Source organism: Trachemys scripta, chromosome 19, assembly GCF_013100865.1.
Source record: "Trachemys scripta elegans isolate TJP31775 chromosome 19, CAS_Tse_1.0, whole genome shotgun sequence".
Classification (NCBI taxonomy): domain Eukaryota; kingdom Metazoa; phylum Chordata; order Testudines; family Emydidae; genus Trachemys; species Trachemys scripta.
This window is the reverse complement of record NC_048316.1, coordinates 10,690,074-10,706,778: the sequence shown is the minus strand read 5'-3', so window position 1 is coordinate 10,706,778 and position 16,705 is coordinate 10,690,074. Positions and strand designations below refer to the sequence as shown.

The window sequence follows — 16,705 nt, the reverse complement described above, 5'->3', positions numbered from 1 at the left end:
CACTAGCAGAGTTAAAGTAAAATTCAGTCTGCAGTCATTCATGTGTCCAGGAAGATTCTCTTATTCAACTGGATTAAATGTGAGCTAGGATATAATGTTGTCACATATTCATCATGGGATTTACAGCAGATTCCAGCTGGGGCTGATTAATTTAGGATGAATATTGTATTTCAGAGAAACCAATGTAACTTATCCTGTTTATGTGACAGGAGATTAACAGCAGCCCGTGCATGTTGTGAATGTCAGAGCTAAAGTGGGCTGCTTCTGTTTTATTTTGAACTGAATATTTCAAGTGGCCTTTGGAAAGAGTTTAACCTTGTTTTGTTTTTGGACAGGCTTTTGGAATCTTCTAGTTTTCTGACAAACTAAAGGAAAATCAGACTGACAAAACCATTGTTTGATATCTAACAAACTGTCATTGGACACTAGTAGTGTTCAGAGCATGTAATGCTATATAAACCAATTGTGATTTGTCAGAGTTGAAATAAGTAGCTACTTAAGCATTATATAAATACTTGATGTATAATTAAACCTATTTAGTAATATATTGCACATAGGCAATGTCCAATACTCAGAAAATGCTGGCTTAAATTTTTTTGGTAGTGCTAGAAGGGTCTGACCTACAAACTAAAGGTGTGTTAAACTTTGTTTAAAAAAAGATGTGGGAAAGGGTGCCATTATGAGACCATTCAGTAAATTACTAATTTCAGAAGTAGGTTCTGACTAAAAATCAATGTCAGGATATGGTCTAAACTTGGTACAGAGACAGAGTTATCTGCAGAAAGGAGTTGCGTGCTATCACCAAAGCAAACAATTTTTAAGAGAAGCATGTAGACTTTTGGGTTGGGGAGAGGTAGCTCTTACTATTTGGTTCATCCTCTACTGTATATGAACTCTGGAATCCTGTAACTTCAAAGCATAGGTGAAAATTTGTGCCTCTACTGTATTCTCACCTTGCCTAAAGTGTGAGATTCAGACTTGGGAACTGAACCTGGATCCCTTGTATGGCAGTCAGCCAAGATCACAATTGCAGCTAGTGTTTCTGCTAAGTAAGGATGTCTTAACATTTCAACTGAACATTTGTCAGAACTACTATTTTCTTTTCTAATATAAGGCAAACCATCTTATTTATTCTTCAGAATGAAAACCAATGACTATGCTAATAAGAAAACTCTTACTATAGCTAGGATTTACGTTTTTTTTTAAAATAGAAATAAGTGAGCTTAAACATCTGGCTCAGGATATCCATTAGTCACATAATTGTTTGACTAATGTATTGAAAGCCAGGCTTGCTCTAGGGTCTGTTCTACACTTGAAAGTTTTGATGGTACAGGTATGTCAGTTGGGTGTGATGTTTGTTTTTGTTTTCTTCCTCTCACCCATGACGCAGCTGGGCTAGCAAAATATGGTTGATAAGGGCAAAATAAACCATGTTGTGAAATTGCAGTTGTGCAAAAATTAGTGGACCACAAGTGTGTATTTTACCATGGATGTCTGATAAATCATCCATCCTTGCCATTCAACAAGAACATAACTCTGATCATTTTAAATCTGCAGTGGTACAGTTCAGTTTTTTTGTAAGCACTTAAATTAGTATAGTTAATATGTATTGTTTTGTTGTAGAAAAAGGAAATGTAATGAGTTGGCCTTCAGTTACACAAACTTGTCTGAAGCTTCAGGACAGCTGCAACAACAGGTCAGTTTTCCACATAAGACAAAGTATGTTCAGTTCTTCTTCAAGTGCTTGTTCACGTTGATATCAATCAGGTGTGCAGGCGCCATGTGTATGGTCGTTGGAAAGTTTTCCCTTAGCAGCTCCTGTCGGGTTGGCTGTGGAGTCCCCTGGAGTGGCGCCTTCATGGCACTTAATATATGACCCTGCTGACCTGACCCCCTTTCTTCTGACGGTTCCTTCTTACCGTCCATGATGGCCATTGGAACAGTGCTCACTTGCTCAGCAAGTGCTCCCTTAGCATTCTTCTGTTAGTCATTACTGTTTCTAGTTAGTGTTGTAATTTAATGTAGTATAGATAGTAGATTTGGGAGTATGATCTCTCCCCAATTCCTAACCCATCTCGGGCTCTGGGGTATGCCGCGAGTCCAAGGCTTTAAATCCTGCAGAGCTTGTAATAAACCTATGCCCATCAGTGACCCCCCCACGACTTTTGTCTAAAGTGTCTGGGGAAAGCACACCAAACGGAAAGGTGCAAAATCTGCAGGGCTTTTCAGCCAAGAACCAAAAAGGAGCATGATTTCCGACTAAAACAACTATTAATGGAATCCGCTCTCCGCCCACAGCCGGCTGCGGACCTCCAGGACCTGGCACCGGGTGCGTCCGTATGGAATGTTCCAGCATCTGTATGTGACACTGTTCCGAGGAAGGACTCTGCCACAAGAGACCCTCGGCACTGGCACTCCCCGGCACCGCACCCAGGGATAGCGGCCTGGCACCACTCGACTTCCCCGGTACCACACGAGACACAAGGCCGAAAGAGGGTGCTTGCCGGCCCCGATATCTGTGGGACCATCAGGGGATGCCCAGCACACCCCAGAAAGGACCTAACACCAAGTCAGCACAAGTCAGTACCTTTGACTTTGGTGCCACACAGGGGACCATCAAGTCCAGCATGTTCCGCAGGGCAGTGCCAGGTGGAGGTGTTAGAGCCATCCTCCACCCCAGACACTTTTGAAGCTGCCAGAGATCTCATTGAGATGACAGCTGCACAGCCCCCGGATCTCAGGGACAAACTTCCGGTGTTGATAAGACCAGTACTGTCTAGAGGCAAGCCTGCTATGATGCGGCACTCACAGTCCCCGGCTCAGCATCATCCTGACACTGCTCTTGGTCACCTTCACTGCGGCACCATTCCCTGGCACCAAGCCCCATGAGAGCACCTTTGGCACCAGTGATGCAAAGCTTTCCCTCCCCGGCATCGAGGCCAGACCGGCACCAATCCCTGGCTCCCACAAAGGACTGGCACTGACCCACGGTGATGTCAGAGGACCGGCACCGACTGGTGGCATCGGGCCTTCATCCTCGATTGCGGGGACTGGATACCTGCTACCGGTCCCCATCGGTAGATCCCAGGCACCGGTTGCAAGCGGAGGAAGTGGTCAAGGCCAAGGACCCCATGGTGGATATTCTCATTCCCGAAGGTCCATCACGGGTAGCTCTGCCTTTGATCAAAAGAATATAAAGATGCAATGGCAGACCCCGGCCTCAATTCCACCGATTGTCGGGGGGAGGGGGGGAAAGCGCAAATACTTATTCTCACACCTGCAGCCATGCTCTCTGGTCGTGTTGACAATTAGCACAGGAGAGTGTCAGGGACAGCAAGGATGAGCCCCCAAATCTAAGGAGGCAAAAACGATGGACCTATTCAGTAGAAAGGTCTATGTCACTGGGGGCCTCCAGCTGAGGATAGCTAACCAGCAAGCTATCCTCAGTAGGTATAACTTCAATTCATGGTCCTCCATGTTGAAGTTCAAAGAGCTGATCCCTGCGGACTCTATGGCTGAATTATCTGCCATCATAGAGGAAGGGAAGGGAGTAGCATGGATCTCTCTACAGGCGCCCCCTGACTCGGCGGATTCAGCCGCCGGTACCCTCTTGTCAGGCAAAGCCATGAGGAGAACATCATGGCTTCAAGCATCCAGGCTACCCCCGGAAGTGGACCAAACCCAGCAGGACCTTCACTTCGAGGGTGCGGGGTTCTTTTTGGAGCAGACAGACTCCAAGCTGCACAGCTTGAAAGACTCCAGGGCAACCATGAAGTCATTGGGAATGCATACGCCGGCAACCCAACACAAGCACTTTAAGCCCCAACTACAACAACAACGCTCATGTCCTCCTCGACCAAAGAAGGATTTTTATAGATGAAGAGACAAGAACTGCAGGCGGAAACCTTCCAACCCCCCTTCGGGGCAAGGTCATGTCCAGTCTAAGCCTTCATCAGGCTCTAAACAGGTCTTTTGAAGATGCGCCCGAGGACAGCGCACCTGAGGACGGCTACCTGCCACGCCACCAGATCCTTACTCATGTTTTCTGAATTGTCTGTCTGAACTTCTACCATGTGAAGAACCCAGCGGTCTGATGTTATCTGGGACCAAGCATGGTAGAAGTGGGATATTCTCTCCAATTCTGCTCCTCCCCCGCCTCCCAGCCCCCTTCCCCGTCCCTCTTCAGGGACACCTCTCACAAGCAACTCCTTATCCAGGAGGTGCAATCGCTCCTTGCCAGAGGGGCAGTTGAGGAGGTTCCTCAGGAGCTATGGGGCAAGGGTTCCTAATCTCCAAGGCAAAGGGGGGGGGTTGTCTCAGACTCATTTTAGACCTGTGAGGACTCAACCAGTTCATGGTGAAGTTGAAGTTCCGCATGGTCTTCCTGAGCACTATTCTCCCTTCCCTGGATCCAGGAGACTGGTACGCCACCCTCGACATGAAAGCGGGTGTCTGGATTAAATCCATTACATGTTGAATGCCCCTCATACTTGCAGCTTTGTGCATTCATCACACAATCCCTTGATTACTGAATTCTTGTGTTTAAGTATTTAGACTTAACCATAGTTTTGGCTATAAATACACTGCATAAATGGGCTAAGAATAAGTTTTCAGACTGTCTTAAATTGAGAGTTTTTTGCCTTAATAATTAGGAAACTGTCAGAGTTGGGATAGAATTCTGGATAGTTATGTAATGTACACTGACTTCAGTTTGCAGGGTCTAGCACTGTGAATTGAGATACTCTGTAGGCAAAAGAGACCTGAAGGATAAAAATCTAAATATTTATCAGGTGTGAGGATTTATAGGTAAGATTCCCTATTAAGTTTTAACAGGAGTTCTAAAGTCTGAACAAAAATGCCTTCCCCCTTCTCAATTGGGCTTTATTTCCTTGGTGTATGATGTAAGTTTTTCAGGCCTCCATAAGGTCCTCCAAGAAAAGCATTGTGGACAAGACCCTAGAATGTGTACTCTATAAATAAGAAGAACCAAGTCCCTGCCTCTTTTTTGAGCAGGCTGTGAGAAACATCTTAGGCCTTTTTCAAACATGAAAAAGCAAGAAAGGCACAAATCCATTTTCTTTCTGTACAGATTACTTTTATCTGCATTTGATATACTTACGTGCTTTAAACATGCACAAAAGAAAAGGAGTTGGTAGTACTGTTGGTGGTATGGACCTTTCATATTTGAGTGTTCTGTTTCAGCAACACAGTCCTACTTGGGGATGGAATTAAAATTCTTTAAATAAATGTATATCACTTGTTTCTGCATTATTTGTGCATATGTGGGAGTAAAGTTGAAACTCCCTTACTTTCTTTCCAAGCTGTGTATTACATTTGTTAATAGAAATAAGTTCATTAAAATAAAAAGATGGAACTCTCTTTTTATCCAGGAATGACTTGTTTGGCCAGGAATGGCTTTAAAGAGGAGAAAAGCTACCCTCCATGTCCACTGCTCGTTGAACTTAATTCTGGTAGATCAGAAACCACTATTATGGGTTACTACTATGAATGATTTCAAAATTATGCAACACTAGAGGAACTTTTTTCATAATTTAATTTGTTCATATGCAGGTATACAGAATAAATAGGACACAACTATTTTCTGAGTATCTTCAACCAGTTAAGCCTAAACTTGAGGTCTGGTAAAGAAAAAGGCAGCATTTTTAGAACAGATGCTTTAGATCACTAATTGCCTGTCATATGATGACAAATACAGCTAGACCCACTTTCTCACATTATTTTGGGAAAAATCTTTTTTTTGACTAATGGGTGCATTATTTGCAGGTAGTAACTTGTAATTGTTTCAGTTCATGAAATCTATCTTGGTGAATATGCTTAAATCAGACATGGGGATTACTCATAAAGTGCAGAGTTGAATGGTTCTGCCTTGCTTTTGAAGGGGGGAGGAGAGGAGAGACTTATAGGTGATTGTACATATTAGGATCTTAATGGACCACCAAAACAAACTACTTTTCAAAGCTGATAGGTTTTATTTCTTTAGAGTATCTGTTCATGTAATTGTATGACTCTACTACTTACCAGTTTCCAGAAGCATTGACATATTTAGATGTACATTTGCAGTGAGAATGTTGCTCTTGAAGTTTATTTGCAAGAACCTGCAGTTTCTTACGGCTGTTGTCTTGGTAGATTTTTCTGTCTCCTTGAACAATTAATAGTAAAAAGGTGCTGTAAATACAAAGGTTAAGCATGTAATTGGATTGGTTATATGCTGAGCATTAAGTGGAGCAGTAGGAAGAGCAGTGAGGTGGTGTGGAAAATTAGCAGTCCTCTCATTTTATTCCTTAAACCTGCTTTTAAATTAACTTCTCTTAGCTTTAAATACAATACTACTTGTAATTTTTCTGTAACTTTCTTAAAAAGAGAATTTAGTACACACAAAATGTGCAAGATTGACAGGACTGTAGATAGAAGTAAAAAAAACAAAAACAAAGCACATGTTGCATCGGCAACGGTCGTCTCCATGGAGTGGCCTTGAAAAACTGCCTTGAAACATTTGAGCCCTGGCACAGGCAATTCATATTCTCTTTGTTCTGATGACTGGTTAATAATGAAAAAAATGAATTTCACTTGCCTGTCTAAAGCAGCTCTCTTCATGAGGGAGTAAACAGAACTTTGCAAAGCTGCTATAGAGAGAAATTGGTGAGCTGTTTGTACGAGGAAAGGTTCTTGCATATGTATCAGTATACAAAAAGGAAGTATTTGCAGATGAAGGTATAGACAGAAAACCTTTTTTTTTTTTTTTTTTTTTAAAGAACACTTTAGGAAAATGGAGGCATAAATGCATGTAACATTAAGAAATGAGATTTCTTTGTTTGAATAATTTGCTGATTCAAAATCTGAAAATTCAAAGTGGGAAAACATTTGCAGTATTTTATTAACTTTTAAAATAAAAATTAACTTTGTTTCCTTAATTTTTTATTGTTCTTTATAGTTAACAAGCACAAGCCATGGATTGAAACGACATATCATGGCATAGTTACAGAAAATGACAACACAGTACTCCTGGATCCCCCCTTGATAGCCCTGGATAAAGATGCACCTCTGCGGTTTGCAGGTACAGAATCTATCTTTGTTTTTCCGTTGATGTAAGTTCTTGTTTGTTGGAGATGCTGTATGTTACTCAGCATTTTTTTTTCTCTAATGAACTGCAGCTTAAGAATGCTTCCTAAGGTTTTCCATAGCAAATGTTGGTTCATGATACTGGGTTTGTGTTTAAAAGATACAGCTCTTCTAAACAAGGGGTTGTTGTATCTTGCAGACTCGAGGTTTTATGCTTACACATTTCACTTCACTTGTACCAATCTGTCTGGATGTTCCTTGTGTAGACTCTAACGGTCTTTTAAATACTTGTGCTCCAGATAAGTGTTTGCACAATTCAGCACAGAAAACGTTCTGCTAACGTCAGTTTTCTTATCATTCTGAAAGGACCCACCATTTATCTTCATAGTCTTCTGGGCTTGTGCTGGTTCTCAATTATAGACTGAAAGGGTTTGGTGAGGAAATGATTAATTGCTACCAAGATTAATGTTGTATTCCTTTTGCGCCATTTTTGGATTGAGGTTTTCTGCAGAAATCCAAACTGATTAGGGTCAGTTTATTCAGTAATCTTGAAAATGGACATCCTTTTCTATCTCTACAGTCACTAAGTCTAGTAGTTAGTGCTATCCATATGCTTCCTCTGTGTTAGCAGATGAGAAGATACCTTATTTGTCTATCCTGTTTTCTATATTAAAGTTAGTATTATAGAGTGTTTTAAACATCTTTTTTTTTTATCCCAGTAATATAGCTTGTTAGCTGAGGATCATTTAGCTTGAAGTATAATGTTAGAAATCTGATTGCCAATCAGAGTAGCCTGGGAAGAATTCCCCATTCCTCTTGGTAGGGAGACTGACTGTTCCTCTTAAGCCCCCTCAAGTGACCAGCCAAAACACCTCATGGTCCTGTATGCAGAATGCCTTAGTTTCTATATTGAAAGTGTGTGAATGGGTCATATAAATATGCATTTTGAAGATTGTTTGTTTGACCTGTTCTTGCCATAGGGCAGAAAATATGTCCAGAAAATTGAGTTTTGCATCTTGCATACTGTTCTATTTATAAACCCATGGTACGCCCACATCTTGCGTGCAGATCTGGTCGCCCCATCTCAAAAAAGATATCTTAGAATTGGAAAAGGTACAGAAAAGGGTGACAAAAATGATTAGGGGTATGGAACAGTTTCCATATGAGGAGACATTAATAAGACTCGGACTTTTCAGCTTGGAAAAGAGACAACTGGGGGTGGGGGGAATATGGTAGAGGTCTATAAAATCGTAACTGGTGTGGAGAAAGTAAATAAAGAAGTGTTGTTTACTCCTTCTCATAACACAAGAATCCGGAGTCATTCAATGAAATTAATAGGCATCAGTTTTAAAACAAACAAAAGGAAGTATTTGTTCACATACACACAGTCATTCTGTGGAACTCTCTGCCAGAGGATGTTGTGAAGGCCAAGACTATAACAAGGTTCAAAAAAGAACTGGATAAGTTCATAGAGGATAGGTCCATCAATGGCTATTGGCCAGGATGGGCAGGGATGCAAAACCATGCTTTGAAGTGTCCCTAGCCTCTGTTTTGCCAGAAGTTGGGAATGGGCTCTGGGGGATGAATCACTTGATTGCCTGTTCTGTTTGTTCCCTCTGAAGCACCTGGCATTGGCCACTCTCAGAAGACTGGATACTAGGCTAGATGGACCTTTGGTCTGACCCAGTATGGCCGTTCTTATGTTCTTATAGTACTTACTTCTGGGAGCTAATCCTAAATGTACATCGTATCACTTTTATATCCCTTATAAATCCCATCAAGTTACTATGGCAATATGGTAGTACTTAAAGGCCCCAATAGAGATGGAGACTTATTCTAGTAGGTGCCATACAAATGCATAGAGTGACAGTCCCAGCACCAAAGAACTTGTAATATAAATAGACAAGAAAAATAAAGGGAGATATTGTTATACTCCTTTTACAGATAGGGAACTCTGAAGCTCAGAGTAAGTGATTTGTCCTAGGTTGCACAAGACATCTAGGAATTGGATCCAGATCTCCTGGTCCACAAGCAGGTGCCTCAACAGCAAGACCATCTTCTTGCTACTGTGCTTCAAATGAACACTAAAGAAAGCAGTCTCTGCGCTATTGGATAAAACGTTAGTTGTTTGAAGATAGGCTGTGCTTTACTTTTCACATGGGAATAATGTCTTTCACTTTTAGCAACAATTTTTTTCTAAAGACTGTTTAAAGATGCAATAGCCAACAATGGGATATAAATATCCCACAGATAGTCTCTTTGCTTGGGCTAGATATAAGAAGATTGTGTTTGAAGGACATTTGGCATTTTCAGCTCTCAGCCCGAATGAGATGTTTGTCTTCAGAAATTTTCTTGTACAAGTAATATCTTAAAGAATCTAGAGTTCCTGTAAAATAATTGGAACTAGAAGCAATTCAACATTTTAGGCCTTATCAAGTTTAGGAATTTATTTTCTATTTGCAACCTGGCAATAAAGACTGGAAATGATATGAAAATGAACTTACGTAATCAGCAGCCAGCTGAAATATTGAGTATTCTAATTGTGTCAAGTGTTATGGATGTACTGGTCACAACTCCCTAGCTAAGACTGCACATAAAGCATGGATTTAACCTCTTTATGTATGAATAATAAAGCATATTCTGCCAAATATACAGCGCTTACACTTTAAGTACAGAACTAATTTTACAAGAATTTACAAGGCAATCCATAAATTTATTTTAGCTGACATTAATTTAAAACTGGGTCCTTTTGACACAGGGTGCTAAGCTTCTTAGTCTATTTTTCTTGTCATGAATGATCTTAACAGGGTGATACTTTTAGCTATACAGAAAGTTTGAAGAGTAACTTAAATCTTACATATAGGCTATAAATTTGAAGAAGTAGGCTGTAACTGAGTTATAAATGACTATATCTAATTGTAGCTATGTAAACTACAAACCGGGTCAGGTCAACAGCTCAGGTAATTCTTAAGAGAAGCCATCGTCACCCATCTTATACAGCTAACTTACATGAAATAATTACATTGGTTGTAATAAATCCATGATAGGAAGACTAGATAACTAGGGGGAAAATGTTTTTTAAAAATCTGTTTAATCTGGGACCATAAACACTTAACATTATTATGATTTTAAAAACTTATCAGTGTCTTTACAGGACAGAGTTAAGGTTCTTTGGTGTCTTCATGTCTTTGGATTTCTTAGGTGTAACCCTAACCCTGAATTTCGTGAGTTTTGGAATGATTGGTTTAGAGAAAACAGCTGCATCCTGTAATGGTTCACACTTAAGTTAATGATATTTACACTTAATCTTTAAAACTAAATTAAAATTGGAATTGGAGACTGTTCTAATTTACCAGACCCTCCAACAGCTAACTTAGAAAGATACTCATCTGTAGCAAGAACAGACCTAATAAAGTTCTAACCATCTAATTAATGATCTCCTCACTTGTGTGCATCTGTCCTTTCTACTACAAGGGAAAAGAAAACAGTGCATAGAGAGATGGCTGTCAGTAAGGATACGTAGAGCAGTTACCAGCTTGCTTCCTCCCCAGTGATTCTTAACCATGGGTATTCTTAGAATTCCATGTTATTCTACAGGTATGCATACAGACTATTAAACAAAAATTAATCTAATAATGATATCGGAAGACAGATCTTCAGTCCTATTGATTAGGAAAAGAGGATAGGACTTCTTTCTTACTGTTCAGAAATATTTTAAATGCTTGCCTTAATAGTAAATTGATGCTATTCAGTAGTTTGTGAAAGCAACAGTTTAGCTGTTCTGTATCTGCTGGGAAGTAAATGTCCTGGTATAATTAAGCTTTAAGAAAATACTGGCAGGATATGTTCAAATAGCATATCAAATTTGTAAAGGGGAGGTTCAAAATTAGAGCATCATGTTACTTTACAAAACAACTCTTGTGTAGTGGTAGCAGTAAAAATATGTATGTAAACCTGCTTTACCTTAACAAGTGCCTGTGACAATTATAAGTTGACTTAATTGTAAGTTTTAAATAAACGTTAATACTGTGACTTCCAAGAAAACTAAAATTAGCAAAGTCCAAAGGGCAACAGTCTCAAATTGGCTAAGATCCTAGACTTTATATGATGTACATAAACAAAATATACAGAGGGCTTTCCTTTATGTATTCAGAGCTGGTAGACTTGTATTTAAATTACTGATGAGAAATATATTATGAGAATTTATAAAAGTATTTGTCTAGCATTAAATAGGACAATACTCCCAATTTCCTTTTGAGGAGTGAAGATGTGGGTGTGGTGCTGAGTCGGCATAATGACCTGTTCTGAATAATACTTGGTGGTGACTTATGCATATCTTAGAACATAGAATAGTATTGTTATTGTCCAGCATCATTTATGTGGGTGTTTAAGTGAGAAGCCCTATTAGAACAGTGACAAAATATTGTCACAGCAAAACAAAGAGCTTCAGATTAATTGTCTTATTCTGCTTTAAGTGGTAAAGACTTAAATTGGTTAGAAATGCCAAAATTTGTGTTGCCTAAAAGAGTTGAAGTTCTAATAAACTGCCCTCACTCAGCGAAATTAAACCACTTCTTGAACTCTAATTTGGTTTAAAAATATTTAAACTGAGCTATTTTAACCACTCTGATCATCCTCCATGTTATCCATCCAAACCCGTCAATATGCTTTATAATGCATGGAATTGTGGGACAAGGAACAGCGGTATTTTATGATTCATTAATATTGCTTTGCTCACTTGAGTTGCACTATGGATGGTTCCCTGCACTATGGCTTAACTGTGATTACACATTCAAAGAAGCTCAGGTGTTTGAAGCTAAATGTGATTATCCAGATATCTGCTTCCAAGTTAATTTGAATGATTGGACATCTGGAATATAGCATATTTAAATAAAAGCAGGGATCTGAATGTGGTCCTACCAAACTGCCTTGTCTTGCTTTCTGACTTCAAAGTAGCCCCTGTGCAAACAATCTTGCTGATACACAATAGGATATCATGGGAATGCCTGGGAGGATGACTGACAAAGTTCTGCAGTGAACCCTGTGTGAAAGCACTTCTACACTACAAATCCAGCTGTTGGGAGAGTATGGTCAAATATGACTTTTTCCTGGGAAGGCTATGGACAATTACATTTTGCAGTATAAATGAGATCAAATGATATGTTTTAAAAATCATGCTAATGCCTTAAATTCTTAGCATACAAGCAAATTCTATCTACACTTCAATAAGGAACTATGCCTTTATGCACCGGGTCCCTCAAAACTGTTGAATTTGCAATGTTGGACTTTAAATGGGTTTAAAGTAGCACTTTGTTTGAGATGATCCACTGGTGGAATTAAGATTCTTCAGCATGATTATAATAAAGTTTTAAAAAGGTACCGTAATTAACCACTCTTAAGCAATGTTATTTAGCTTTCCCCATATTAATAAATATAAAGAGAGTCCAAGAAATATTTTTGTGGGTGCTAGGAATCTTTGTGTTTGGAGAGTACATGCGTATGCAACTCTGAAAAATGCTCTTGTAGCGTCTCTGTTCATTCTCTTGAAAAACAAAAAACACTTCTGTTAGCCCCTTCCTGGAGATGTGTGTAACTCACATTTTCCAGTGGGTGACTGCTGTTGGTTTTTCTCCACACTGAACTGCCAGCTCTTGTTTGTTTAGGGCAGAGAACTGTGCTGACGTCCTGTCTGCAGCCTGCTAATGTGTAATGCAGCAGTCAGCTGGATAGTGGCTCTAAATAAAGGGTAGGTAGGGAAGATGAATGGCACAGTTTGTGTAAAGGGTGAGCTTCCAAATGACTGCCACACTTCAAAGTCCTAGTAACAGAATGATACATGTCTGGAATTTGTTAGAACATATTCATACTTTCTCTCTTTGGAAGAAATTTTTTTCTCTCTTTGGAAGGTAGCTGGAATGAGATGCTGACTCCAGTATTTTAAGAAGAATTTAGACATCACTCTTTATGCCCTCTAGTTCTAATATTATAAAAACTAATTTTCAGTAAAGTATTTTGCATCAAAGTGCAGCATAATACCATGAGAGCCTAAAAAAAATTACTCTCATCAGAGCGTGCTGCAACAAAACAGTAAAAAGTTCCATGATAAAGAATATCCTTAAGGAGACTGGATTATTTTATGTTTTCAGGCTACAGTAAGGTGGATACATAATCTTGTTAGTTTATATTGAACTGTATCTAAGTTTTGCTTAGCTACAGAGATGAAAATGTATCAAATGATAAACTAATATTCAACTTGCTAACTGATTTACATTCCCTTCTGGGTATGGCAGGGATGGAAACATGTTTCACCTCAACTCCGTAATGAGATCAGAAAGCTCTGACAAAAAGCATTGCTATATAAAGTATATATAATATATAGCATGGTGCTTGTTCTTACTGGGCCGGCTTGGTGCTTGATGCATTATGTGGAACTTAACTTTGCTGTGTCAAGATGAAGAAATTTACTAAAAAGAATTGTTTAATCATATGAAAGCTCTTGATGTACCAGACTCCTGATTTTTGCTGCATAATCTCCGTTATTAGTTGTACTGGTTTAAGGTGCATATTATCCAGGCACCAAAATATTCATCTGCACATTGTCTTGTGCATCTTGATATGTGCTCTGTAATAGTACCTTTAATTTGTTTTGGAAGGAGGAGAGGAAATATTTTGTGCTTTAGGGAATTGAAATGTTTTGTTTTTGCCTCTTATGGTAGAGACCATTTGGGAGGAAATAGCTGGTAGTATCTGACAAGCTCTGCTCAAACTTGAAGCTGCATATGGCCTGTTAATAGCATTTCTCGTAACTAACAGTTCTTTATGGGCTTCAGCTTTTTGATGCATAAGTCCCTTTCTTTATAATGTCAGAGTTTTTGTACCGTAATGTTTTTTAAATGGGCTTTTTATTAAAATAAGATCTTATTACAATGAAATGGAAAAGTTAACATATTGGGTAGATTCTTGTTCTGATAAATTGAGCTGTAGTATATCTTGAACAGAGATTTTAATACCCTAGGGAGCATCTGGAGACACATGAGTATTTATTGGGAAGATTAGTTGTGGATTACTGTAGTGGAGGGATGCCAAGGAATGTAATACTTGAACTGCCTAGTGGCAGAGGTTGGCATTGGTGCTAGAGTTAGAGTTCAGTTCACCAAGAATTGAGCAGCTTTTTTTTCTGTTTTTTTTTTTTTTTTTTTTTTAAAGACAACTGTCACATTAACACACTTCAATACGTTAACTCCAACACTCATTATTGGGCTTTCTGCCATATCATGTCCCTACAGTTATGTAGTCTTCTGTAATCTTAATGCCTTGCTCAAAATGCTGGACTCCCTAGGTGGGGTGGGGTGCTCAGTATTTAAAAGCTTGCAATTGTTCTATAGTCCTTTTTCATTATTCTGTAGCGTTAGCCAGGAATTCAAGCAGCGTACAGGTTTTGTGAATAATCATTTAATTAAAAATACCTTAAAATTCAGGATTATACTTATATGCTATGTCCCTGGAATAGTTTATATGGAAGCCCTAGGAGATCATAAACATGGTACATTAAAATAAGGAGCTGATTATAAACTTGTGGGTTTACTTTAAATGGGGTCATCAGGGATAACTTCATAAGAGGTGGTTTCTGAAATTAGCTCCTTTATAATAAAGTTCCACTATTTAAAAGTGAGGCATTCTGCAGTAATTTTTCCTTTATCCTGTAGGATATGCGTGCTTTAGTTTTGAACCAATATTTTGTTTTGTACTTATAAACATAGCATTTTGTTCTGTTTGCTGCATAGATAATTCCTTTTCAGAGCCAAAATTTGTAAGTTTTTACTAGTTGCACAATTATGTATTACTAAAATAAATGAGAATTGACACTGGTTCCACTTGACTTGCATATTAAGGGTCAACTTTGCTGTAACTGCATTTCAGATCAAAGAGAATAGTAGTCATAAAAGTGTAATGTTCAACAGTGTGTAACAAGTGTAAATTCATAGTTTAATAACACTATAATTGCTGTTTGGAGAAAGCATACTGTCAGCTGTGTCCAGTAATCATGTGTTCAGATTCAAGTAGTTAAGGAGCCAGGTGTGGCTGGGTAAGAGGAGTGGAAATTAAGTCTGGAAAATATGCTTGAGGGTATGAATAAATGGGGAGAGGAGAAAAAAAAGTTGTTCACAAGTTAGTTTTTATGTTCAGTAAACTGCTTAAGTTTAACATAAATGTTAATTTTAAATCATGAATTAAAGAAATACTGTGAAGCTAAATTTGACGTTGAACTTCAAGTTTGCAAACACAAGTTATTATAGAACCTATACCAATAGAAATGTTTTCAGGACGCATAAAAATCCAGTGGCAATGAAGAAATCTTTGCTGTCTGCAACCCCATACGTTGCATCATTTAGTATGAAAACCTGGTGGTGAAACTGATGAATGTGTACATTGTTCAAGCTGTGAGAAATGTAAACTGTAAATAAACTTCATTAATGGTGAAATGTGAATTAGATTTACAAAAAAATTTAGAAACGTGAAGTGGGGATAATAACCTTAAGTAAAATTTTAAAAAGCCAAAAAAAATCCCTATTCAAGATGTATTCTTTAAATAGAGAGACTACTAGACACTAAGTTCAGTGAGAATTAAACTTGATGGGTACCTCTGCAAAAACCCAGAAATTCACTGAGTATCTACCTGTTTAACACATGAATATCCAGTTTTATCACCAATACCCAATAAGGGAATTTGAAACCTTTTTACAATCTGAAGGCAAGTATTAATTTAACCTGAGAATTTCACAGTGTATGATAAACTGAAGGCTGAGGTTAAATCACATTAGTGAATGAGGCTCTAGATTTGTAATAGTTAAGACCACTGGAATTTGTTCATACAATTTTGTCCAAAGCTTTTCTGTGTAATGTGTGCATCTTTGACTTTTTCCTTATTTGCTCCCTCTTCAGTCTTTCCTGTATTACTGACTTGGGTTTATCTTTTTTCCCTTTAGAGAGTTTTGAGGTGACAGTCACCAAAGAAGGTGATAAAGGGTTCTTTCTATCCCTTTTATGAATATTAACCCACTAACTTTGGTTATGAAATGGGGAATCAGCACCTAAACAGAAGATCCTGTCATGCTCTTTTACCCCCATTTTATTCTCCCAGTTTTTTTCTATTTTAAAATATATTGATAGAAATTGTTATGTAGCCAAACCCTTGGTTAGAAATATCTTTAAATCAGACATCCATTTGAACTGTTTGGGATTATATTTAGGATATATGAACACTGCAGTTAAGCTTTGGTTAAAAAATAGTACTTTCACTAATAGCTTACATTTTTGGGGCATCTTAGGTTTCTCCCATACATTTTGAGAAGTAATATAATTGCCAAAACATAGCCACAACCTGCAATACACTTTCCTCACTATATGATTAACTAGTAATCGTAGATCTGATTTATAATCCAGTTTGTAAATAGTTTTAGATATAATAAAAGTGATTTACTTTGTAGGTTTCTTTTTCAGGTCTGTTAGAAAGAAAAGTCTGACTAGAAAGAAATATCTAGTAAATCCCTCTACATGAAATAACTATCAAGATTAACATAATTGGTATATTAGTAGACAGCGTTGAAATGGATGCCTGAAAAGT

The 16,705-nt window shown here is 38.4% G+C and overlaps 1 protein-coding gene across 8 annotated transcripts in view; it reads left to right on the top strand.

The window, feature by feature from the left end:
* The window catches only part of CLSTN1 (calsyntenin 1), a 62,034-nt gene that overhangs the window by 16,492 nt on the left and 28,837 nt on the right, over positions 1-16,705 (top strand). For 4 of the 8 annotated variants that reach the window (XM_034753365.1, XM_034753372.1, XM_034753369.1 and 1 more), the window contains exons 2-3: positions 6,953-7,075; positions 16,068-16,097. In XM_034753365.1, the coding sequence (XP_034609256.1) occupies positions 6,953-7,075; positions 16,068-16,097 (153 nt within the window). Of the gene's footprint in view, positions 1-2,082; positions 2,088-2,692; positions 2,697-6,947; positions 7,076-16,067; positions 16,098-16,705 lie in introns of those variants that run through there. The other 4 variants (XM_034753371.1, XM_034753368.1, XM_034753367.1 and 1 more) reach the window with 2 other exon arrangements.